The sequence below is a fragment of the Columba livia genome, chromosome 2, assembly GCF_036013475.1.
Source record: "Columba livia isolate bColLiv1 breed racing homer chromosome 2, bColLiv1.pat.W.v2, whole genome shotgun sequence".
Classification (NCBI taxonomy): domain Eukaryota; kingdom Metazoa; phylum Chordata; class Aves; order Columbiformes; family Columbidae; genus Columba; species Columba livia.
Genome location: NC_088603.1, coordinates 110,127,659 through 110,154,446, shown reverse-complemented (window position 1 = coordinate 110,154,446; position 26,788 = coordinate 110,127,659). Strand labels below are relative to the sequence as shown.

The 26,788-nt window shown below is 40.4% G+C and overlaps 1 protein-coding gene across 1 annotated transcript in view; it reads left to right on the top strand.

Annotated features, from left to right (window-relative positions):
* Positions 1-25,935, top strand: part of LOC110356809 (uncharacterized) — a 42,996-nt gene extending 17,061 nt beyond the window's left edge. Inside the window, exons 5-8 of the mRNA XM_065053186.1 lie at positions 3,750-3,886; positions 6,559-6,716; positions 11,389-11,501; positions 16,601-25,935. Of these exons, the coding sequence (XP_064909258.1) occupies positions 3,750-3,886; positions 6,559-6,716; positions 11,389-11,501; positions 16,601-16,948 (756 nt within the window). The 3' untranslated portion in view covers positions 16,949-25,935. The remainder of the gene's footprint in view (positions 1-3,749; positions 3,887-6,558; positions 6,717-11,388; positions 11,502-16,600) is intronic.
* The last annotated feature ends 853 nt before the right edge of the window (positions 25,936-26,788 follow it).

Genomic DNA, 26,788 nt, shown 5'->3' with positions numbered 1-26,788 from the left:
TTTCCCTTTTTGGAGCAGTGGTGAAAAAACAAAGGATTTTTTTTCACCTCTGTAATGTTAAACCAAAACACAGCAAGAGCGGAAATCCAAATAGAATCTTCTAGAGGCTTTGTGGGGGACCTAGTGTATTTCAGTCACCAGAGTATAAGTTTCTTCTGTAATATGTCAAGGTAGCCTTGTAGGGCTTGCATGCTACAGGCAGTGTCTTATGATGCATGGATGTAAATTCCAAAAATGATACAAAAGCTAGAGAGACAGACTTGACATTTTGTTTTTTAACTAGATATGTATGAATGCATGATAGCTTTGAAACTCCTAACTTCTATGTAACTCTGTCCCTTTATGTTTGTGAAGAAGGACAGTATTGACTCATCTTAATTACTTATTCCCATTATCCCGGTGTGAATTCTGAAACCCACGCAAAAGTTTCTGCAAAGATACAGACTGTCTTGTTCCCAAACCAGAGCTGTCAGTACCTGTATGAACACAGGATTTTTTTCCCTTTAGCCTCCCCTAGACAAGGGTGACTTGCTGATGGCCATGTTTTATTAGCAGCTGCTCAGGTTATGCATCAGCGGACAGTCTTTGCCTGGTACCAGCACCTGCTGCCCCACTCTTGGCTGGGACTCTGCTCTTGTTGCTGAACAGCAGCAGAGTGAGGTGGGACATGCCCCATGCTGTGGAACTGGATGCAGGGACAGCAGGTGACTGTGCACTCAACTCTGTTGTGAAGAAAAGAGAAGGAAAAAGCTTTGGTGTGCAAAGACAAGAAACAGACTATTCCACCCAATAGGGGCAGGCAAGGGAAAAGTCTTAATTTGAATCAGTAACAGCTGTGTCCCAGCTAGCATGGACAGAACTGAGAAATAGCATATATATTGTGTGAATTATTAATATTCATAGTGTATATGCATCTTGGGATTTTTATCACAAAGAAAATGTAAAAGGCTGAATGAAAATGTAAAAAGCTGAATTTTAGTTTGTGTTAACATAATGAAAATATAACCCTTGGCTACCAGCTTCTGCTATTAGTTTATGGCACTTTATTCAATGAGCCAAATGGATATTGTTTGTTGTAATGTATAACTCTTTTTTTTTTTTCCAGCTTAGGTTTCCATGCAGTATCTGGCATGACTGTATTTATGTTGCCGAAGGGCAATAATTAAGTAGGATGGCTGTATCTGTTGTACATCTCCTTTTTATTTATTTTTTTTTTCCAGCATGACAAGAAGCTGTAGCACAGTAGCTTACTTTGGCAGGCTTTTCAGTTTTTGTTTTTACCTTAGTTAAGTGTAGAAACTCTAATGTATGTGTTAGAGGGAGATGTCAAAGGTGCCTTCCTGTTGGTAGCAATTATTTGCTCTGGCTTTGTCTTGAGTAGAATAATTTCTGAAGGTTATCTGGAATATGGCCTCATATAACTTTCAGTGATTCCTACATATGACTGGCTTTTGAGAGGTGAACAAAAGTGCAGAGTACATCAGGAAGATAAATGCCAGGAAAGGAAAATGACTGTGTAAGCTGGAAGACAATGCTGGCAGAGGAACAAATGGGTATGAAGTGGGCAAAGAATAAATCTAGGCTGGAAACGAGAAGTTTCCTGCCATCTCAGGAATGAGATCATGGAACAGCTTGAGTGGACATGAATGCCTAACTTATTCTGGTATTTTAATGAGATTTGATTGTCTTAATATATGGCCTGTGACCACATCCTGTCCACAGCTCTATGAATGTCCTTCCTCTCTTTCTCCTTTTCTCTCTTGATTCTGCTCTTCCAGATTTCCCTGCTCTCACACCAGCTCTGGTAGCTCTATCCCTGGCTGGATGCTCTGCTCAATATATTCCCAGTTTATGCTCCTCTATAGTGCTACCTTTAAGGGTGGCAGAGACCCAAGACAGTTCTGGGTGAGGCTCTGTGAGAGGAATGTTGAAAGGCACAGTACTGTAGGGCTGGTATGTGTATATGTGAAAGGTAAGTAAACAAATATGTGTGTGTATATATATATGTGCATATAATATATTCTGTTGACAATTTCAGATGCTTTTACCTCTAACATGGAGGTTCCTGACCTCACCGAACATGCAACACGCTCGCCTGTTATTCTGTACCTCTTGTAGGCTGTTACAGAAAGATTTTAAAAATACTATTATTTTGGCGGGTAGAATTAATTACCCTTAACTATACTTTCTAAGAGGGATTTCCAGATGATGGGACCTATGGCTGTCTCCATCTTCCTCCCTTTTAACAGCACATGTGAAAAATCCTGTCACAATCCTGGTGGGTGCAGCAGCTCTTATTTTTTTTTCCCTTCCCAGCAATGGGTTTACACTGGGGCAGATCTACGAATGTTGTGGTCTCAGGTTTTCAATACTCCATTACATGTGCTTTCTTTCCATCCTTCACCCAAAACAACAACAATGCCACCACCAAAACAAAACAACAACAAAAAACCCAAACAAACAGAAACCCCAAAACAAAACCAGAAAAAACCCAAACAAACAAAACCACAAAAAACAGCTGCCCATCAGAAACATAACATTTATAGAAAAGTGCTACAGACTGATCTACAAAAAAAAAAAGTGAAGAGGTAAGGTAAACTCTGCCCATGAGAAAAGAAGCAAAAAGTTCTGAAGGCACATTTGCGAAGCTGACAAAAGAGTAAGGAAAGATACTGAAATTTTTCTGTAATAGTTAGATATCTAATTCACTCAAACTTGGCTTTCCAGCTGTCTGAGCCTCCAACTGAGGAGGTAAAAGGATCTTGTTATTTCAGGAGTGTTCTTAGAAAGATTGGTCAAGGGAGAAGAACATGGGTCTGTTTTGTGGAATTGTTGTCAATACTTAACCTAGTCTGTGACTATTTACTGGACTGTACAACAACTGCCAAGGCTTTATTAGAGAGATTGCAAAACAAAATTATATTGACCCATCTGTTTCAACCTGTGTAAAAATAAAGTGGAGCTCTAACTTGTGTAAGCACCTGGGCATGTAAGCCAGAATTAGCTTAGTGAAATAATCTAAAAATCTATAAACAACTTGGCTGTAACAAAGGCTTCCATCAGGTGCTTAGTCCCTGTGTGAATGAATTCTTCTCCTTCCTGCCTTGTACTCATGGCTGACTTACAAACCTTAACAGATCACTGTGAAAAATCTTTCCTTGAAATCAGTTGTGTAAAGGCACAAATAGACTGTGAAGAGACAGAAACTGGCCATGCAGTTCTAGAAAATACAAACTCAGAAAACACCATGTTTACCCAGTTCTGCTTTGTTTGCTGTTACAGTTTCCTTTTGGGAAGAGACATCAGTTTAATCTGTGACCAAGCTTGTAATCAGAAAATGGCATAAGATTAATTATAGAAATGCTATTTCATTTCCACAGTCTATTAACAACTGACAACTGCTTGAAGATCCCATTAATATTTACGCGGTGCTGTGAGCTTTATTCAAACATGCTTAGTGTCAGATTCAGACCTACTGTAAGATCTAGGGGTGCTGGCTTACATGAGAGCTATGAGTTCAGCCTGTGGGCTTTAAAAAAGAAAACAGATCAACTAATCCCTGAAAAATTAACTTTGAAATCGAAACAGAAAGCTGTTAGACTTGGTGACTTTTGTTTTGTGGATTCCTGGCTTAAACTTGAGTTGTGTTTTTGTGTGTGTCAGCCTTCAGCATCCTGAATTCTTTGAGTAATACCTGGATGATCTAAAATGAATATTTGTTTCCCTGTCTCCTGTTTATTGCATTGCAGATTTTGGACAGAATTGAGGATGTCCAAGAGCTCATATTCACTAAAGAACCTGACCTGTTGAGAGCTCTTCTTCCTGTTCAGACTATGCACCTTACTATAATAGTAGCTCACCTGGGAACAGAAGAAGAAGTAAAAAAGTAAGAATCCTGCAAAGTTCAAGCGCAGCTAATTTTTCTGTAAATGTGGTAGCCTTACTGCTGTTGTGAATTATGATTTAGTAGAGCCTACAGACAATTTCTCTTGGATGTTTTTGATCAGTTTCTGGCTTGTTCTCAATACCAATGAGGAGAGATTTTTACAAAAGCTAGATGTGATGCATTGGAGGTTCAAGTTTTGTGGGGTGAAGAGCAAAAGCAGCCTAGTTGCAAATAGTATTACTACTGTGTTACTGTATTATTACCATAAATTGACTTGACAGATGTAAAGTTTACTGAGTTGTTGACTTTTACGAAACCACAGCCTTTCAGATCAGCTTTTCCTGTAACAACTGGAAAATGTTGGCTGATAGGACATGTTAAGTAGAAAATAAAAAATAACTGCTGAGCTCCTTTCCAAGCTGTTTTTCTGTCTAATGCAAGTTGTGGGCTGTCACTGAGGGACCCTGTGAATTAAGATGGAGATATTGAAAGATGACTGAGGAAAGCTACCTTGTGGTCAGGAAGGCCAGAATGACTAGCAAGGTGCAGCAAAGAGGCAGTATGCTGCAGGTATTTTTCTCTAAGCCTCTCCTACTGTACTATGTGGGGTATCTGGAGACTTCTTGGCATGAGGAGGGAGGGGAAATCCTTAGGTGTCTGGGAAGGTCTCCCATGGTAGAGGTGGGAACCTGGTGAGAGCAGCTCTTTCTGCAGGGTCCTTGGTACACATCAGCAAGGGTATTAAAAACAGAGTAAGGCCTCAACACTATAATAGTGTGACACAGGATCTGCTTGGGCATAAAGCAGAATACCTAACTGAAAAGATGTCAAAAGAACCAATATGAATAGAAAACCCTACTGCCCATACAGGTAGCAAAAGTTAAGCAGGATTGAGATGTATATGACAGGTTTGTGTGTGCCTTATTTTAAAATTACCTTCTTTACTGTATGTCTGAGAAGCTTTTTCAGAAGGTTTGAGACAGGGAAAAAAGGTGGGAGGACCATTATGTGGGTTAAGGAGCCTGCATGTAGAAGACACCATGTACAGTAATTCAGTAACAAAAACATGTGCCAGTGCTGCTGACTGGATGGGCTGGCATCCAAAAGGATAGGAAGCTAGTGGAGAGCAGCAATCAAAATGGGAATCAGCTGGTTAGGGAGGTGAGTGAAGCAAGTAGTGTTAATGAGCTTAGGAGTGGATGTGTGCCTGTAATATAAAAATAATGGGAGTACCTAATGAAAAGCAGATCTTCCTTGCCAAATGCTTTATCTTCTGCCTACCTACAGAGCTCTGCTCAATGAAGCTGTGCTTCATTGGCTACTGCTCTGTGCTGCCATATGAAAGAACTGCTCTAAGGCCAAGTATTTCTCTCTTTTCAAGCAAACAGCACTGCTGAAACAGCCGTCCCAGCCCCTTGCAGAGGGAGGAAGGCATCTTCAAGTCTCATGGTAGAAGTTGTTCTAGCAGCATTTAATGATAGCTTAGACAGTGAGGACTTAAATGAAGGGCTAGATTAGCCTTGCTTGTTAAGGTGGAAGAAGCAAGATCCTCTGCAAATAATTAATTCCTTTTCCACCTTCAGTCCTGTCCTCACCAAACCTTCGTCTGTGGAGTCCTCAGGAGTCTCAGAAAGAAGCAGCTCTGTCATTTTAGCTGAAATAACCTCAAAGTAGCGATGAAGATTGCTCATAATAACTCTTGTTGGCTGAAGTGGCCTTTGTATGCATGAAACATGCTTTCCTAAGGAGATTAGTTTGTGCTGTGTGGGTTGTAGTGCCCGATTTCTATTTGGATAATGTTACATATTTTTAAGGTTTTTAGACAATGAAATGAACATAGTAAAAACATGTTCTAGGTTTAATGACAGAATGTGGCTACAGGAGCCACAACAACTTATGGACAGGTGTCCTGCAGTCCTTAATTATGCTCCCCCTCCCTGAGACATCAGGGTAAAGAGGGGCACCTGTAAAACTTCAGTGGGTATTAAGCTGCTGAAACACTTGTCTACATCTAGAAACCTGATAATTATGATTTTTCTGTGTCTTTAAGAAAGATGGTTCAATTTGAAGTATTAACGTCTTTGGGTAGTTCACTTTTTTTGGAGATATTTTTCTGTACCACAAGATGCATGTCTGAACTTTTTTGAAATGGGACATAGAGCTCCCAACATAAGCATCAATTTGATATTTAGTTAGGTGTTCTGGAATAGAACACAATGGAGACAAATGTTAAATGTGTGTCAGGTGGGAGAATGCATTTATTTTGGTTTAAGAATAAAACTATAGAACCAGTTGGAAATGGCAATGATAACGCCTTAATCTACTTGACATTATAAAATATACAGTCAGTTTTATCCTTTTTGATTCCCTATCAACATACATTCACATAGATGTTTCTGGCGTGTTAATGACATTCACTTTGCTAGCAAAATTCACTTTAATATATAAGCTAAGGTTGAGGTTAGTAAAAGACATAATGTATTTAAAATGCCTATGCATCTTATAACTGCTAAGAAAGCATTAGCATTGAAATATAGTGTGCTTTCTATACCTTGCATAGTGCTACAGAGTGGTCAAAATCTGGTGTATTGCCTGGTATTAAAAATACAACATTTTGTTATGTAATAATCAAATAACCTCCTTTCAGAATATATATATTTTAACTTTTTAAGGGCTGTTCTAGCACTGAAGCAAAGCAAGACTAAAGTGGAGGCCATCTTACAGGGCAAAGACCTTAAAATGACATTTCATGGGATTGGACAGTTTAACAATCAAGTCATATATGTGAAAATGTTGGAGGAAAACCAGAAAATCCTGAACAGAATTGCAGGTAAGTACCTAACCTTGACTCTTTGCCATTTGTGGTAAATCAGTTTGTAGAGTCTGTCAGCTCTCATAAGCATGGGCCAAGGCTGCTGTGCATGGCCATGATGTGCTGCCTTTCCTCTTGTCTCCTCTTTTTCCTAACTGTTAAATATGAAGCTGACAACTGGGATCCTGTACAGCATGAGAGCTAAACCAACTTCTCTGTGTTAATTTGGGGCAGTGAGCTACACAGACATCTGGCATGTCAGGATCACACAGCAATGCTCTTCCAGCCTGCCCTGCCATCAGGATCTCTCAGGCCTTTGGTCTACACAGGGTCTTCACTGGGGCACCTCAGAACTGGGGCTCTGTTCACTCTAATAAACTGGAAACCCTGTTGGATCCAGTTGAGTTTATAAGTACTTTGTTTAAACTGAAGCATGAATGAAATCATGAGTATCTCTGTGGCAGGAGGTGATAAATAGATGTAGCTTTTTTGCATATGTGTGTGTAGCACCAGTAAATCAGTCTCTTGCTTCCACTGCAGAAGACAGACCAGAAGTATGAGTAGCTTGTGTCCTCTGCTCTAACTTCCCAAAGCACTGATGGGCTCATGAAGATGTTCCAGATCTTTGACCTGCTTACCTGCATCAGACTACAATTTCAGAAGGGCTTGATAGTCTCCCCTTCCCGCTTCCTCCCTCCCCCCCGGCTCTGTTCTTAGCAGCTGCTTTACCCTGCAATGCAGAACCTAATCTGTGTCCTGGGCTTCTGCTTCCAACAGAGCAGAAATAATCAATATACTTTTTTCTTGCTATTTTCATACTAAGCAAAAAGGAAGCATAGTTCAAGTAATGCTTCTCAAAAGACATGCAGTACAAAGACACTACGCAATCTTCAAAAGATAGGACCTGCCAGAATAGTCTGTTTTCCTTTTGTTGAAGATGCTTCCTACCTCCTCCATTTCTTAGCTTTGATATAATAGTCCTGCTCTCTTCTCCTCCTGCTTATTTTCCCTCTTTAATAGTCAGTGTTGCAACTAGACAGAAAATGCCTCTTAATATGTACAGCTTCTTTGCCTGAGCTAAATAAAATTATTCACTTCACTATCTATTACCTTTTGCTTGACTCTGGCCTTCATTTCTCTTACTGTTTTGTCCTGGCAAAGACAATTTTGACTCAACACAGCTGTGCTTTTATTGAAAGTATTCTGATGTTGTCCCTACTTACCAGCATCAACAAATGTTTCTTCTGCCCAAATTGTTTCTTCTAAAGTCTTTAACACAAAATAATCTTGACTGGAAGATGACTAAGTAGAAGGCATGTGATGCAATTTCTGCTGAGATCGTATTTGATACATGCCTGCCCACAACATATATATACTTCAATGCTATTGAAAGAAGGGACTGCTCAACTGTTTTGATGCACCCTGCACCTTAGCTTTCTTATCATTTATGTCTGATGTAGAAGTGAATATCTCCCTTCTCTTGTCTGTCTACTGCTCTTTTCTCCCTCTACTCATTGTTTTGCTTAACTGAGAATTTTATTACCAATGAATCACAGCAGACAAGATCCACCTTTATCACGTTATTTTAGTACCAGCAGAAGTGTTTCATTGTGGTTTTGCAGAATGTGTGCTATGATGCTCTCTTTTTTCTTTTTTTTTTTTTCCTAATGATATTAGAGCTACATTAACTCTAAAAGCCATTATAATAGTGAGTGGCAGATCCTTTGTGTTCTCTACCTGGACAAGCTGCATCTTCAGGGTTCTAGAAACCTGGTGTGTAGCTTCTGATCTGAACCCTTTTCTTAATGAGATGGAAGAGAAAAAAATTGTTTGCAAGTTCTGGAATATTCTGTCAGTTCTTGTGGCTTTTTTTTTTTTAATCAATATGATTGTTCACTGATTGCCTGAAATAATTTCTTGACTGTGAAACAAACTGCCAGTTTTCAAGCTGTTAACTCTGTCACCAATAGATTTGTTATTCAGGGATGTAACTTTCAGTGATGTTCTCCTTTCTGCATAACTTCTGACCATTTCTAGAACTTGATGAGTCTGGGGATTATGCAAATACATATAAAAATCTGTCTTTTTAGTGGCATCCCTGAATAAATGTTTTTCTGTTTGTGTGTGTGTGTGTTTTTGTTTTGTTTTTCCATTTCCCCCTCCCTCAGCATGGCAATAGAATTAACCTGTATTCATTGTATAACAATTTTTTTCTTATCTTTTAGTCAATATTTTTGGTTGCTCATGGGGTAGATGTGGATTTTCAAACATTTCCTTTTCAAGCAGGATGATGGGTGAATGATTTGACTGGCAAAGGCCAAGCTGCTCCTGCCAGCTGCCTCTGCCTTGTCATACACTTATTGATGATTTATCAACAACAGTTGAACAGTTCAGCCTGCTCTAATGAAGTTTTTGAACCTCTGAAGTGTTCCAGGCTTTAGAAAGTACAAAGATAAGTGGCTGGTTTTTAATTCACTTTCATTGCTACATTATGGACTTGGCTTTCAAAGTGGAAAGTTATCCTGTCGCTTGATCAATTAACTGCAGTTAATGGGTAGATACTGGGCACTACTGGGCTTTGTTTGCTGCTAGTCACCTTGCCTACTTTGAAGAAGTACTGCTTAAGATGTCTTGTAATTTTCTTAGGATATTTATCAAGTGAGCTATGGAAGAGTCCAGAAAGCTGACTGTTGTCCTGACATGGGTGGGACATCAGCTACAAACCTTGTTTCTAAACTGAGTTTTTGAAGATGATTCCTAACCTCAACCTTTCTTTCATCAGCAGCCTTTTTAATGAAAGTCTGCTTATGGCAGCAAGACCTTCACCTTGCATTAATAATTCCTTCCTGCTCTTTAGTAGGACTTGTGCTGGGTGGTGAACATCAGGAGATACTAGCTTCACGTTTTTGATATGTAAAGCTCAAATTTGTTTTTGTGCATCTAGAGGCTCTTAGCCCAGATGATATGTGAGGAAGGGCTTTTTCCTACAAGGAGCTTTAGATATTTGTGTTTTTGGAGGCTTGTTTTGCTTTGACCTATTGGTGCATGAGTAAGAAGGTTTAATAATATGTGGAAGTCCTTTATGTTAATATGCCTTATTTCATGAAGTACCAGAGGCATAGTAGGGGTGGTTTGACACCTAACCATAATCACCCAGTACCATTTTTAGATGCTCTAAAGCATCTGTGTTGTCCACACACACTGGACCTACAGTCAGCAAGTACCCTTCTGCAGTGGCAGCTGGAGGCCATGTGGACATCCTGTAGGGCATCTGAAAAGGGCATTAGATGTTTCTTCAGGCAACTAGATCCTTTTTTTATGTTTTCCAGCTGGAAAACACAAAGCAGTTGCCTTGGCAAAGTGACCAGACAGCCCCAGCTGCTGTTCCCTCACAAATATTGAGTTGAAACATGTCAATGTATTAACTAGCAAAACTCCAAGTCAGAGACTTGGCCTTGATACAGCTGCATATGACAAGCTAGTAAACACACAGTTAAATTTCCTGATGGAAACACAAAATGGAAGTAGAGTGATTTGAAGAAATGCACTCATCAGATATGGACTATGCTATTTTTAACACAAATTTCAACATTACTTCTCCCAGTACTTAAACAATTAAGGAGTAACAAAGATAGTTGGCAAGGAGTGTGGGTGAGGTAGGAAGAGCCACATAAATGTTGCAAGTTTCCAGGACAGATGTTGATTTTTTTTTTTTTTTTTTTAAATTTTTGTTTTACTCTTTTATCCCTTTCTTACAACCATGTTATGAAGACCTTTTGCAATAAGAAAAATTGCTGGAAAGAGGTCCTAAGTGCTCTAACCCTAGCAAAGGCTTTCAGTAGTATTTTGGAATTACTCTTCACTGTTTAAGCACAACTGCAGGAGAACAAAACTTCATCTTCTGTACTTGCCAGACTTGCAGGGGTCTGCCTAAAGTAAGCTTTGCCTTGCTATTCTTTTAAGACTCCATGTTCCTCAGTTCAGAGTTCAAGAAAACCAAGGATAGATCAGCTTGGCTTGACTTGTCATTAAAATCCATAGCTGAAAAACCATGAATATAAATTGAGGAGTTGTTCATAGACATATTTTGAAGCAGAATAAAACCTTATCACTTAATTATAGTGGCCAAAGTTTTCAAACCAACTCCACCATAAACACTTCATAGCACATAATCTGGGGAGGGAGTACTATGTGTGACCTTTTCTTCTGAGTTGCTCTAAGTGCTGCAGAGTTGTACAAGTTTTGGGAATCTTGCCACTTTTTGCTGGAAGCACTTTGCTTCTTGCATTGCTTTTTTGCAATAATTGGGGACAATCTGTCCTATCACACTCCTCAGCTCTGGTCACAGGCTGCATCTTGCTCCTGGCAGGGCTGTCATGGGCACGTGCTTTCCTGAACTCACCATTGTGACAGAAGGTCTGCGAATTCAAAAGGAATTGCATTGCAAATGTATAAGTTTGGATTGGGTTTTAGGCTTGCAATATATGGCTGTACATCATGCGCTACTTTTTATTTTTTTATGTGTATGTGTTGGCTATGATGGCATGACAACTAATTATTTGTTGTGTGTTTTAACTGTGTCTCTTGCTAAAGGAAGTCGTACTGGCTTTTTGTCTAATCTTCCTGTAAATATTTTTCCCTACCTCTCAACTGTTGATTTTAATTTTTTCTTATTTTATGTCTTTACCAGAAGCTGTGGAAGAATGCTTTATTGAAATGAATCTTGACATTTCAGGGAGCAAGGATTTCAGACCACATCTTACTTTCCTGAAGCTCTCTAAAGCACCAAGGCTGAAAAGAAAGGTAAGCAACCAGGTTTAAAAATATATTTTTGAGATTTGTTCTAGTGATTGTTTTCCTTCTAATGAAATTCTTGGAGACTGTATACTTAAGCAATAATCATTGTAACTAGAGGAAAACATAACTTCTATTTCTTAGCAAAGATTGTATATGGGCTGGCCAACACAGTTGTTTGCTCATAGCAAATTGGAAGAGATGAGGTCTCTTGTTCATATTGCATATGGCTCTGTTGTAGAGTACAGAGTGCTTTCCTTCTGCTGTGGCTGGTCAAATCTGCACAAAAACACAGTGTCAAGCTGTTTATGTAGGGGGAGATGGCTTCTGAGCAATATTTATCTGAGAACAAGATTAATGTCATGTTGGAAGGCAGGCTGGTGCCTTGATTTATGCTAGAAATGTGCCATGTGCTTTTCTAACCTTTACTGCAGCATTGTATGGGGTTTTATCACACACAATTAAAGTAAAAACCAACTCTGATTATATTGCTCATTTCCCAGTGGAATATTGTCCTGCTTGTTTCCTGGAATAGTACTTATATTTATGAGGTCAATATATCGCAAACCTGAAACACTAAAGGAGCATGCACAAAGAAAACAGAAAATGCTATAATAGCTGAAGAAAATGACCTTGTATTTGTGCACTTCAAGTACTTAATATTGACTTGATATTTGCCTTCTGTATATATGGTACAATCAAAGTTGGATAGTACTGATAGTTCTGTGCTGGAGGCTTTTTCTTTTATACTTCCTATGGGGAATTTTAGGAGTACAGACATCAGCAATGTCTAATGCAAAAAAAAGAAATACAGCAGGCATGTAGGAATTATTTGTTGACTCTTTTCCAGAGTATTTTCACACTTGCTTTTACTATAAAGTTTAAAGTAGAAAAAAATAGACCGTAATTTCTTGCATGTCCTCCTTCTTTGATCTCCAGCCCTAAATATAACATGTATTCCTGCATAGTATGATCCAAGTATGCATCCTTCTTGCTTACAAATATATATATATGTGTATAAAGCTTTGAAAGTCAGAATATCAAGTAAATAGAGAGCCCAGAACTGGACACAGTACTCCAGGGGTGGTCTCACCAGTGCCGAGTAGAGGGGAATTTTAGAGTTATAGAGCAGTTTAGGTTGGAAGGGACCTTAAAGATTATCTAGTTCAAATCCCCCTGCCATAGGCAGGGACACCTTCCACTAGACCAGGTTGCTCAAAGCCCCATCCCAGCTAGGAGTGGGGCACCCACAGCTGCTCTGGGCAACATGTTCCTGTGCTGCCTCATTCTCAGAGTGAAGAATTTCTTCTTTATATCTAATCTAAATCTAATCTCAGTTTAAAGCCATAACCCCTTGTCCTATTACTACATGTGCTTGTAAAAAGTACTGCTCCAGCTTTCTTGTAGGTCCTCTTTAGGTACTGGAAGGCTTCTATAAGGTCTTCCCAGAGTCTTCTCCAGGCTGAACAATCCCAGCTCTGTCTGTTTTCACAGAAGTGCTCCAGCCCTCTGATCATCTTCATGGCACTCCTCTGGACTTGCTCCAAGAAGTCCATGCCTCTCTTGTGGGATCAGCTCCCTCAACCTGCTGGCAGTACTCCTCCTAATGGAGCCCAGGGTACCACTGGCCTCTTCTGCTGCCAGGGCACATTGCTGGCTTGTGTTCATCTTGGTGTCTTACCAGGACCACTAGGTCCTTTTCTGTAAAGCTGCTTTACAGTCTGCCCCTGGCCTGTACTGGTGCATAGGGTTGTTCATACCTGATGGCAGAACTTTGCACTTCCTCTTTTTGAACTTCATAATGTTCCTATAAGTTCATTTCTCCAGCCTATTGAGGTATCTCTAGATGGCAGCATGACCTTCTGGTAAACCAGGCACTTCTCCCAGTTCTGTTATCAGTGAAGTTGCTGAGGGTGCACTCGGTCTCATCATTCAGACTGTTAATGAAGGTGCTGAATGATGCTGAACCTAGTATTGACCCCTGGGGTACACCTATAGTTACCAGCTTCCAACTAAAGTTTGGGCCGCTAACCACCACTCTCTGGACCTGGTTGTTCAGACAGTTTTCAACCCACCTCACTGTGTTCACTGAGCCCATACTTCATTAGCTTCTCTGAGGATCTTATGGCAGACAGAGTCAAAAGACTTCCTGAAGTCTAAGTAGACAGTATCTACTGCTCTTCTGTTGTCTACCAAGCAATACTCAATCCTGTCCAAATTTGTTTGCGCCTTAAAACCATTGCTCCTAAAATACCATTCTGCATATCAAGGCCATGAAGACAAAGTGGAGCAGGACTACATGTTATCATGGAGCATGCAGATGCTGGAGGTCCATGTACAAATCTCCCTGAGGTTAGGAAGGGTCAACCCTAGATGTAGAATTTAACCTCAAAGACCAAACTGGAAGATTAGTATATGTGTATTTTGAGATCTGACATGTCAACTGAAAATACTGACAATTTACTTCATCTCTTTCAAAATCAAAATATAATGGAGAAAGGAAGGAGGGAAAGTGACTAATTCTATAATATCCCATTCCTAAACACTGCAGGAGAAAAATCAACCTTCCTAAGTATTACAAGATGCCAAAGTATGAATAAGACAAAATATTACTTCAGCTATTATGATGCCATCTACTGGCTGTAATTACTTGCTTTATACCATAAATAACTGTTTCATTGTAAGGATGCAGTTTAAATATTTCATGCAAGTTAAGTGCTGCTTATATGAAGTTTGAGGAAATAATTAACTTTTCCTGTTTATATTTTACATCTCAAGAAAAATTTGTTAACAAGACAGGTATGTGATGATATTGGTGGAGTAGCTGCAGACCTTGCTCTTATTTGTGGGGATTGAGGAGCTGCTTGTCTTTAAAACCACTACTACAACTGCAAACTTTGATCTTGGGAAATAGTGCATCTTTGACTATAGCTGTGTGTCTAAAGATTCCAAGAGATTGGAGAGAGCTTGGTTTGTGTTCTCTTTGACTGGAGTAGCTACCGAAGGAGCAATATGTGCTGTTTGTTGATCAGGCTCAAAATGCATAGCATGCCCCTGGCATAAATATAAAACATGGGCTCTTCAGGTTTTCTGACCTCTCTTTTTCCAATGAGCCTAAAGGGAACAGTTCACCACTTAAGAGAATCTGTTTCAGTATCTTTCTGTAGTAAGAGCCTTCTTCAGCATGGAGACCAGGAAGTGCTTTTGTCAGTGCAGTTTGTCAGTCTCCACTGCTGGGCACTGCCTGTGCTGGAGTAAAGCTGTGGAACAAGCACCTCCATGCTCAAGTAAAAATGTTTCTACTTTTTATTCTACTATAAGTAGATTCACCTGGTGCAGGTCTGCAAATGGCTGTGGTCCATTCTAGTTTGTGAGAGAGCAGCAATCCTGCAATCCTGAGGGGTTAGATACTTGTATTAAAATATTTGTGGTTTGTTGTTTTTTAATGAAAGGGCAGCCCTAATCCTGCCCTCTTCTGACTACTTGATATGTTATCTTCTGTGATTTGACCTTACTCAAGTTTCCATCATCCTTTAAAATTACCCAGAAGACAGCCCATGCACAGGGTACCTCTGCATTTTAGCAGAACTTGTACCCCACTGGTGTCAAGGTGACATGTAGCTCTTGGTTACTGAACAGCCTGGCTCTGACAGGCAGATGAGTATCTCTGGGGGCACAGGAAAAGTTGTGCAGTTTGTTTAATTAAACTTTGAAGTGTCTTGGTCATCAGGGGCACTAGTGCCTAATGGTTTGATGTGCTTGGTTGCAAAGCTATTTATATCTGTTTTTAACCAGGTGACACTAGCTGTTCTGGTTGTCCTCCCACAGTCCCCATGTCATGGGCCATGCATGTTTGCCTGCTAAAAATGCTGCCCTTACAAGGAATGAAGCTTGTAAAGAGACTTTTTTGGTTGTTTTTAATTGTGCATTCCTGTGCATTTGGGGGCAGGGCTGAACAAACTGATTGAGACTTCTTTGAGGCAATGTGCTGCAAGGGGCTCCTTGGAGCCTTGTTAGCTGGCTTGCTCATTAGGTTAAGAGAAGGCGGAGACTGTTCCCTGTTGCTTAATGATTCATCTGTCCTTCACTTCATCACCATGTGTGCCCCTGGCATATGTGGTTTGCAGGCTAAATGCTTTGTGGGAGCTCCTTATTAAAATTGGCAGCCTGTTGCTGACCAAATTATGCCATGGGGACCCTGGAATGTTGGATTGCTTGCACATCCCTGGTGACAGCCATACATAGGAGCCAGCACTGCTGCGCTTGACTTTGTCAGGGGAGAGAACTGTGAAGAAATTACTCAGACAGGGGACAGTTGATTTTAAGTCTTGACAGCCCTAAATTACATTGGCTTCTGAACATGTGCCTTGACTATGGCAGTGGAAGTTACTTTTTCTTAGTCTGAAAATAACATGTTAACATCAGAAAACACATGTATAGGAGTAAACGCTTCCATTTATATGCCATGACTGCTGTAACATTTGGTTGTTGGGATACCAGCAGTGCTTCGTAGCCATCTAAGAGCCATTGTGTTTCTCTTTCTTCTGGCTTACTGAACTGAGCTTGTTCTCGCAATAAGTCAGAGTCAAATTTCTTTCGAATACTACTTAGCTCACCCACCTTCCCTGTGAGTTCTCTTTCTAACCTATTTTCAATGTAATTATTGCTGTGGAATGTGAACACCAGAGAGGACTAATTTTTCTGTTTGTAAAGGTAGTGATGGGATGAAAGTGAGTGCACTTTAGGTGAAACAAAGAAATCCCACCTTAAGGTAATTCAAGAAACTAGGGAATAGCTTCTCAACAGATTCAGTAGGTTACATTGATCTGTTTCTGCATCTTTGGTATGTTTTTGCTTGCAAAGGGTGGGGTAGGTGGGAGGATTGAACAAAAGCTGAACTTCTTACAGTTTTCATTAGTAACAGTTGATTTTTCTCAGTATCAACTTAAATACTACCAAATAAAGCAGATATTGCTATCTTAATGGGGGAGGAGTATTTTCTTTGCTAAGTTTTATTCAGATAATACCTGATATATCTTGAACCTTTCTAAAGTGCATGTATTTTTTGTGTGTGTATATGTAATATACATGTCTCTTTCAATATTTAGGGCTTCAGAAAAATTTGTTCAGATCTGTATAAAGAATATGAAGACAGTTACTTTGGCACAGAGGTTTTCAGTCAAATTGATCTCTGTGCCATGCGTAAGAAGAAGCAGGAATCTGGTTACTACTACTGTGAGTGTTCAATCAATGTGGGTTCCAGTGCTAGAGAAGAGAGTAAAGAGCAAGAGATGCAAACACAAGATGTAGGAGAAACCACCAGTGAAGATCTTCCAAACAGTGCTGCAAAGACTGAAATAGGAGCAACTGCTGTAAGCTGTAAGCTTGCCTCGTGTTTAGTAGTAGCTGATGATAAGCCATCTGAAAATATTGCTGAGGCTTCAATTACAGGTTAAGCAAAAGAAATCAATGAGGTGAAGGGACAGCCCAAAGCTACAGATGGGACTTTTCTTACAGCTGGGGAGATCTGCTCAAAGTCAGCACTTGGTCTGTTGCCAGCAAGGTCAGATGCGCTGAAGAGTGTGGAAAAGGAACAAGAAAAATGAATGATAAAAGATAAAAGATGGCAGCTTGCAGAAAAGTGAAGCAATGGAATATGTACCTGATCTGCCACCAAGTTCAGGATAAAGCTGTTGCAGTCCTCAGTGAAGTGAACCTGCACTTGATGATGGAGAAGGTGAACAGTCACAGTGGTGTTGAGACCTACCAGACTGAGGTGGGGGGGGGTGGGGATGGCAAATGAATTTTTGGCAGAAAAGGTCTTTTTAGGAGACTCACAAAACAAAGTAGAACAAAATCCATGGGGGAAATATCACTGAATGTTGTGATAATGAAAGGCCTAGGTCTAAACAAGAACCTGCACTACAGGTCTCTGTGAGCATCTGCACTATGAAGACAAATGAGATTTGGTTTACGGGATCAACAGTCATGCATGGATACAAAAGTTGTTGCCAGACACTTCTGCCTTCATCACATTTATTCTTGTCCTGCTTCCCATCTTGCTCTGGGCCTTGCAGCCCCTGACTTTGCTCCCTCTTCTGCCTGTCTGCCTTCTCCTTTCAAAACTGCCTTACAGCCCTCTCCTCTTGCCTAATCCCTGCAGCTGCTCTGACCTAAGAATCCAAACCATGATTGTGACACAATCATTCATTTCCTGTCTGCAAGTGACAGATTACTTCAGCTGTTAACACTGTTCTGTGAAAGCTTTTGTTTGGCTAGTAGCTACTTCATGGGAAAATTATTTTGTATTAAGTATTCTTTAGATAAGGAAAAGGAGAGGGAAAGAAATCCGTAATGTTTTTTTTTCATGTAAAATGCGTTGAGGACGAACATGAGGCACAACAGCGTTTTTCGAAACTGCGGTTATGTCGTAGTCTCCCGTATAGACAGGTGTTAGAAAAGAGCCGGATCAAACAGAACCGGGGAAGCGAGAACCAGCAGGTGGCGCCGCCGGGAAAGCAGCGGCGGCCCCGGGGCGGGGAGGGGCGGCCGAGCGGGGCCGGTGGAAGAGGGCAAAGAGACCCTGGGAAAAGGGCCTCCTTCCCTTTTCTGCTCTGATTGCTCCTCGAAAAACGGTGTTTTAGTCTCTTAAAATCTGTCTTTCCTTGGAAAGCCTGTATTTCAAAGAAAGATGTGATCAAATACCGTTCTTTCCTCCCCAAAAATTAGTAGTATTAAATATAGGATGTTTTACTTCCCTACATAGGGCATGGGAATACACATTTGGGCAGGATGTTTAGGATGTGCTCTGTTAAATTAAAAGGCTGTTTTGAACCTGTTCCACTTGTTATGTGACTTAAAAACAAACATGCCCACAACAAAACAACAACAAAAAACCCCAAATCTGAACAAACAAATGCAAAAACAACCAACCAAAAACCAAAAAAACCCACCAACAACCCCAACAACAAGAAAAGCAACCACCTCCCCACAAACCAAAGAAACAAAACAATCAAAAAAAGCCAAACCCACCCCAAATCAAGATGAAACAAAACCAACAAAAAAATCCAAGCAACCAAAACAAAGGCAAAAAAATGCACACCCCCTATGCCCCACCCCTCCCCAATACCAACCACCACTAATAACAGAAACCCAAACAACAACACATAAACCCACAAAAATTACAACACAAACCTCCCAATCTCCTGTATTTGTGCCCTTTACACAGGGATGGGGGAAAACTGAAATCCACCAGCCAGCCCCTGTGCAGGAAGAAAGGGAAGGTTTTGCATTTAATGAACCTTCTTTGTACTCTGCATCGAGGTCTGTGTCAGATCCCTTGTGCTACAGTTCTTGGCAGAGCATTTATTTTTGTGTCACTCCTCTGAAGGTTGTGGACTTTCAAAAGGCTTGTCCCCAAATGGTCTTCGAAATGCAAATTTGAGAGTAGCTGTTTCCAGCTTCTCTGGGGGTCTTCAAAATGGAGCTAAATTGCTCAATGCTAGAGGAAGGCTTTAAGGTTAATTTGGGGGAGTAGTTAAGAGTGAGACTTCCACAGAGCATCTCTGTATGAGCATGCTCTGGATGAGTTTGTTTTCTAGAAAATTTGCTTTAAATATGTACTGAGGAAACAGTGTTTCTTAATGATTTCTTTATTCAGAAAAGGGTCAGCAGTGCCATTCATCTTGGGAATTTAAGTGGATTCAATGGCCTAGGACCAAGTACACATTACAACAAGCTGTATTTCTTCTTACTGAAGATGTTAATTATCTTTTTATAGACAGATGGCACTGGAGTGTAGCAAATGTGTGGTGAACCTGCACTCATAAATGTTTGGGTTTTTAACGTGTGCAGGTTCCAATTTAAGTTTAATTCTGTTTTAAGACTATTGTAATGATTGTAGGGTAATTAATTTCACTTATCTTGAGAGTATAGAACACTTGTTTTGGTACATTAAGTTAAAGTAAATACTTAAGTTGTACCATTGTGATTAAACTTGACAATTTAGAGTAGTGCTTAAAACCAAATATCTACCACAGTATTTGGTTCTTTAGTCTCTAATGACAACCAAGTCAAAATAAGCTTCTATAATGCTTCAAATCATAACAGTATGTTTTCAGCCTTATGATGGAGAATATAAAATATGTCTCGAATTTTGTTGGTGCTCTGCTTTAGCCATGGGGATCCATGTTTTTGTTCCCTGGTGTTTCTTATTCGAATTAGTTGAAATATATTTGGTTATTAGACAGTTCTGATGTGAGTAGGGCAGGTGTGAGAGTTTCTGAAATGAAAATAACTTTATACTGCTAAAGCAGATTAATTGTCCTTTCTTATGACTACTGTAGAGAAATTACACCATAAAATCTAGGTCCAGACATGAGTTTGATTCAGTCTTTATGATCCTTGCATTAACAGTTATTTTTCTATGACTTTTTTTTTCCACTTTTATGGTCTCTAACTTGCCTATTTTTTTCCTCCTTTGAGCAATTTGCTGTAAAAGCACTAGTAGTTAATGTAGAAGATAAATGCTATCTACTAATTTCTTCTAATTGAGTTTAGTTTAATGTAACTTGTTATTGAAACAATGGTGCAGGACTGGGATGGGAGAAACTTGCATTATGTATTACCCACTGGCTGCGTTGTTTTTGTTCTTGTATTTTTTTTCTCCTCCCTCCCCTCTTTGGGAAAGAACTAAATGCTGAATTGCACTGCAATGATTATTGTGTTCCAAATAGGTTGGGAGCAGGCTTTGACAACAGCATTTCCCTGCGTCTTGGCTTGCTTTACCTGGATGTTTGTTAAACTAGGTATTCTAATAAACAGGATGCAAAAGCCAAAGTATTAGGAATGCTTTGTAAATGCTTTGTTACTGGTTGCTCTTAGGCACTTAACATCAGATGGGCCTTTGCCATCTGAAGAGCTGAGGCAGTTCTTGCTTCTGAATGTTGCCTTTTTGGGGGGCTAGATGCAACTGAGTAAGAGCCCTGTATCTGTGGGTCATCTGCCCCTGCTTGGCTGAGAAGCTCTTGGTTGTACAGTCCCACTCACATATCATCACCCTGACCTGCAGCTGAAGGGCTGCAGTCCTTTAGCCAAGAGAAGGGCTTGCTTATGGCGCTCTGGAGTGTTGATGGGGTGAATCAGACCAAAACTACTTGTTTTTCTGTCAGGAAGTCTTCCATTTCTTTCCCATCTCATTGCCATGAAACTAAAAGCAGATGCAGGATTGAAAGACACCGTGTTAGACAAGTACCCCCATTCAGAGAGCTGTTTCTTTGGGAATATTTAGATTTAGTTAGAGTCAGAAGGACACATCTGGGGACCCATAAATCCTAAGAAACTCAATTTAATTATATCGTACAGTTTCCTTCTCACAAACCACTCTCGGGCTTAAATTCAGGCACTATGCAGGTTTAACACCTCTGAAGCTGGCTTCCTACCATGGATTCTGGTCACTGACCTGTGCAGCAGAAACATGGAGCAAGTCTTATAAAGAAACTCTAAAAAGCCTATATATGTAGGTCAGAGCATACTTTTCACACTCACAGGAAAGAAATGAAGTGCTTTCTGAAAACCAAGATATTTTAGTTATTGAATGTCCACCCAGGGCTCTTTTATTTTCTTTTTCTATTCTGGAGATCAGCCATTGCTTAACTGACCAGTATTTCTGCATAGAAAGCAAGTAGTAGTGCATGTGAAAGTGGTGGTTAAAATCAGATCTCCTTAGCTTTTTTTTTATACTCAGGAGATATACTTACATAGTTAAATCTGCTCTCAAAAACTGAAAGTACATCTCCTTTTCCCATTGTCAGGAGCACTTCCTAGAATGTGCAAGTTGCTTCATTACCTCATTACTTGACCTTCCTTTAGTACTGCTTTTTTCCATTGCTGTTTATTTTCTGTGATACTCCTCATTCTCCCTATGCTCATCTAGTTCATCATGGGGTTCCACACTTCTGCCTCTGCTATGATGCTTCTGTATCTGACTGCATTTCCTAGCTTGTACCCATTTTCTCCCTTTTTCTGGGTAGTGAACACCCTGCAGTGAGAACAGTGCTTGTTGTACCACTTTCTATTTATCCCTAGTGTGCTTTTGTGACTCAGTCTGCTGCTGCAGGACAGGATGCCCAACATCACCCCTTCGAGCTGGTAGAGTCTCTGGGCAAGCTCACTTTGCTGCTTATAAGCCCCTGTTCTGGTTTGCAGATCCCTTGTTGCAATGGGGGTGCTGGGCTATCACAATGTCTCTGAGCTGCTGTAATCCTACACGGAATAACTGAGCAAGTGTACTGCTGACTCCAAATGGAAACCGAAGCCAGCACAAAATGGGATTGCAGGAAGTGTACCAGTAAGCATACATCAAGGCCTTGCAGAGCAGCGCTTAAATAAGCAGCATCTACAAAGTATGGTGTAAGATAAGACAGAAAGGGCACAAGTTCTCCCTGTACTCTTCAATTTAGGCAGATGATGTAGAGAAGCAGCAGCAAAAAGCAGGATTTGGTGTCATGGGCTGTCATAGAATAATTTTTGTTGGAAGAGACCTTTAATATCATCAAGTTCAATCATTAACCTAACTATAGCACTAAACCAGGTCCCTACAAACCTCGTCTATGTGTTTTTTAAACACCTCCAGGGATGGTGATTCAACCACTTCCCTGGGCAGCCTCTTCTAATACCTGACAACCCTTTCTGTGAATAAATGTTTCCTAATATTTGATCTAAAACTCCCCTGGTGCAACTTGAGGCCGTTTCCTCTTGTCCTGTTGTCACTTGCTACTCAGGAAAAGAGACTGATGCCCTTCATGCTACAACCTCCTTTCAGGTAGCTGTAGACAGTGATAAGGTCTCTCCTCAGCCTCTTTCTCCAGGCCAAACAGCCCCAGCTCCCTCAGTTGCTCCTCATAAGGCTTGTGCTCCAGGCCCCTCACCAGCTTCATTGCCTTTCTCTGAACTCTCTCCAGCACCTCAAGGTCTTTCCTGTAGCGAGGGGGCCAAACTGAACACAGGGTTTGAGGTGTGGCCTCACTGGTGCTGAGTACAGGGGGAAATGTCTCAGGCTGGCTCCAGCCTTGGGCATGTAAACATAACTGGTACTAATTTGGTGTGCATGACATGGGTGCAGAAGGAGGAAATGGTGAAGGGGACAGAAATTATTCTGCCATGTTTCCATTTCTGGGACTTCTGGGTTCTGCTGTAGGATGAGCTGAGGCTGCTGCTGCCCCCGGTATTCCTGCTCCTCGTTGAGGAACAGGCTCTGTGCTGCAGCCTGCAATGTAGCAGGTGATCCAACAGTTGCTGGAGGGACAATGTCTGCTTAGGACACGAGAATGCACTGGCCACAGGAACTGGAATTGCTCCTGCCTTAACTTGGGACCTTTCCTATGTGCCTGATGTACAACATGGCACTGGCATAGAGAGCTCCCTCCCTCCTTTTGAGTTGCCACTGCTTTCATGGGCTGTGGGAGGGCTCCATGACATTGCCTTCAGTTACATGACTTGGGTTTTCTTTTTTTCTTTATTTTTTTTTTTTTTTGCTAACTTGTGGCAGGTTCAGCCTAGCCTCCAATTTCAAACATCTCTGACCATGCTTATGCCTTTAAATCACTGCTGTGGTGAGATCAGCTGTTTCCACATTACCTTCTCCATCTAGGACACCTATTTTACCCTGAGTGCATATGTCACTCCGTGTGTTCCACTAGAATTTGGTTTATCAGCAATTGGCTCAGTTCTTTGGGCTATGTAGAAGTAATGTGTGTTAGTTGTGCATAAACATGATGATTTATATATGTCACGTTACTACAATATGCAGGAGTGAGCACCTGTAACATAATTGCTTACACTCTGTACCGTAACAGAATTATTCATTTGAACAAAAGATGATTAAGTTGTAACCCTTGACAGAGGAGAAACAGAGCGATTCTCAGTATTCTTGATATAACAAGACCTGCTATTACTTCTATATTTTAAGGTGGTATAAACAGTGTACTAATTGCTATTTCAGAGTTATGAAGACTAAATACTCCCTATATTCATAAAGCAAATACTTTTTAAGAGAAGGTTGCATACTGGATATTGTTCCCATTTACTATGTGTAATACAAATAACCTGTCATGTGGTAGGAAAGAAAGCAAAAAAGGTTAGGCAATCCAGCATCATAGCACGGAACACTTACCAGCTTGTGTTCAAAATGAATATATTACTTACCAATGCCACCCAGGCCACTTGAAGCTCCTGCTGAAAAAACCTTGTCCATCCTTCACATTACTATGTGTATTCCATTTTTTGCATTAAAGCAGAAATGTTCTAGGACTGTTTTAGGGCTAATTTTTTATTTTTCCTGTAATTTATAAGCATTCCAACTGCTCAGAGGAATCCACAACTCACTCTAAAATAATTTGAATAACTTATGCCCTAATTTCCTAATGAAAATTTCTAGCTCAGTAGGAGACTGAGTTGTAAAATGGCAATTCTAAGCAAAGAAACTGTTGTTGAACCAAATCTGATTCTTGTCTCTAGGCTGGGATTAAACAAAATACTTATGTTCACTCTCTTTATCAGTTTTGCTGAAAAATGTAGTTTTATCCTTTTTTTTTTTTTTTTTGGTGGCAGAATTACCTGAAGCTTATTTGCCTAGGTTGCAAGTTGTAGAACTGTAAACTAAACCACGATATTTTATGGAATATTTTGGATAGGCACCTAATACAACTTGTTGGAAAATGTTGTTGTCAATAATCTGTTGCCTATGTGAGAATTAATTCGACCTGCTGGTGAATCATTAGGCAGCATTAAAGATTTATCTGAGCAGAGGGCAGGACTAGTTTGCTGATGAAATGGAAGATACAGTAAGCGTTATCTTACTACTGCTTTATGAATGAAATTACTTTGAATGTATCAGTGTCCTTTGACTGCAGGACCCTCAGCTCCCCTGGATCCATCAGGCAGAGGCAGCTGGGCAGGATGGGTGTGTGTGTCACACCAGGAGGCAATGCTGGCTGTGGCCATGGTGGCCCTGGGGTGGTCCAGCTTAGGGACAGCAGAGATGTGTGGGGAGGGAGTGAGGTGACAGCTCAATTTAGCCATTGCACTGGATTCTCCCATTTGAGGAAAGGAAAGCCTTTTATTTCCCCACCTCTGCTTGGCTAGGATGATGTTAGCAGAGCTGTACAGAGCTCTTATGGAGGCTGCGAGGAGTTACAGTGAAGTCAGTGCCAGCTGATGGCAACAGTCGAGTGCTACTGAGCACAGGTGGTGCAGCTGCAATGTTTTGTGGTTCCTTTTTGTCCACATTTGACAACCCAAAACTGCAAGGACAAGTGCAACAGAAACTTCACTGACTTTGCCTGTTATCTTTAATAGTGCCTTCCTGATGACACCAGGAACGATGCAACCTTCAATCGTGTTAGCTTCTTTTGCCATTTGAGTAATTCTTGGGACTCTCTAGGTGCTGTTCTGGCAGCTGACATACAAACTTGTCATGGCTAGAAGCTGCTGACCTTCCATAGCTCATCTTGTGCCCCTTTCCATCTTTTCCCAGACTGTCAGTGACAAGCCTGGACTAGCCAGGGGACTACCAAGGCACAGTACTGCTGCAGCACGAGGAGCTCGTGGATACCAAAACTGTGCCACAGCTTTTATTGCTGTTTTCCCTGCTGTGTGCCAGAGAAGATGCAGTAGAACTTTGTAAACACCATTGCTACGAAGGTGTCATCACCTTTCCTGCATGTTAGTCCTCAGAAGTTCCTTAAAACATGTAATTCCTTCATTAAGCAATGATGATGCACCAAAACTCTAAGGGTCAAAAAGAGACAACTTTCTTCCACAGTTTGTTTGTACTAGTCTCTGATCAGATGGTGAGAGAAGCAGCCTTAGCACTCATCCTTTTCTCAGTGCTGTGGTTCCAGATGTTGTACACGTTGCAGACAGCCACACAGACAAGAACTGTCCTACTACATTTTTACGCACCAAGTTAGCCCAGAGCATTAATCACTACCAGTGCCAGCAGACAGATTTAAGTTCCCAAAATCTGAAGTTATCATCACTGCAGTAAACTAATAAGCAGTGTTGGACTTTACCTGTTCTCATTTTCAGTTTGTCATTTGAAACAGAATGACATCAGCTACCTAATATTGCTTGGGTCCTTAAATATTCTGCAGGGAGGTCTTTGAAAGGTTGCAAAAGCATAAGACTTTATTTCCTGTAATATTGTGTGCAATAAGTCTGAAAGACAGTGAAATAGATTAACACTTCAGTGTCTCGCATGCAGAAAGAGGCTCTGTTAAATATGATGGATGAATCTCCTGTTGGAGATTCACGCTCTGTTCCACAGTAAGCTGCTTGTGTGATTTGGAAATGTTACTCCAAATAAGATATTTTTGTGCTGTCATTACCACATATTGGTATTTGTATTCTTTTCCCTTTAAAAAAAATAAATCTGGTCTTTGCACACTTGGTCTGTGTCTGTATCTCAGTGCCTTGTTTTTACGAAGGAAGACAGTCACGCTCTGTATCCAAGGCATTAGTGAGAAATACAGTAAAGACTGTGACATCATCTGATGCTATTTTAATAGGGACTCTATAAGCATTTTAATTAATACGTTCTATTAGGCTATGAGACCAAACTGTGTTTCTTTAAAATGAATTTTGATTGCAAAGTCAATGAAGTAAAAACATGCTAGACCCCTCAGAGAGACCTAAAGCAGGCTTCAGGAATGAGGGAGGAAGGCCATTTTCTGGTGTTGCAGAAGTAAAAATAAATAATAAAATTAAAAATAATGTAATAAACCCAAAATAAAAATAATAAAAAAAATAAAAACAAAGCAAAACATAATTTGTCTCAATATATTTAGATATTTTAGTAAATATTGTGATGTTTCCTCCAGTTGTTTAGCAATAACTGTACCCTTGCCTTGTGGGTTATGTTTTCTTCAACGTTGGAGTTCCTTTAAACCTTTATGAAAATAATAAATCACTCGAATGCTGAACGTTGACTTTTATTTGCCATGTTTCACTTTAGCTGTGAAGCTTAGCGTGGAATGGGCTGCTTTGCTAAAGACGAACAATCTCTCCCCATTTCTATTATAATATCTCCTGGTCTGAGAGTATTAGTTACATGTCTTCACCAGAACCAAATTTGTCATGAGGAGAAAGGGAAAAAGAAAAAAGTAATTCTCAAAATCTTAGACTGAAACTCCTTTATGCAGAGGAGGGCAAAGGAAACCTCACAGACTGAGGTTTAAGTAGTGATTTTGACACTTGTTTAGTTTGCATCTCTTCTGATACTTTCCCCAAACAAGCTT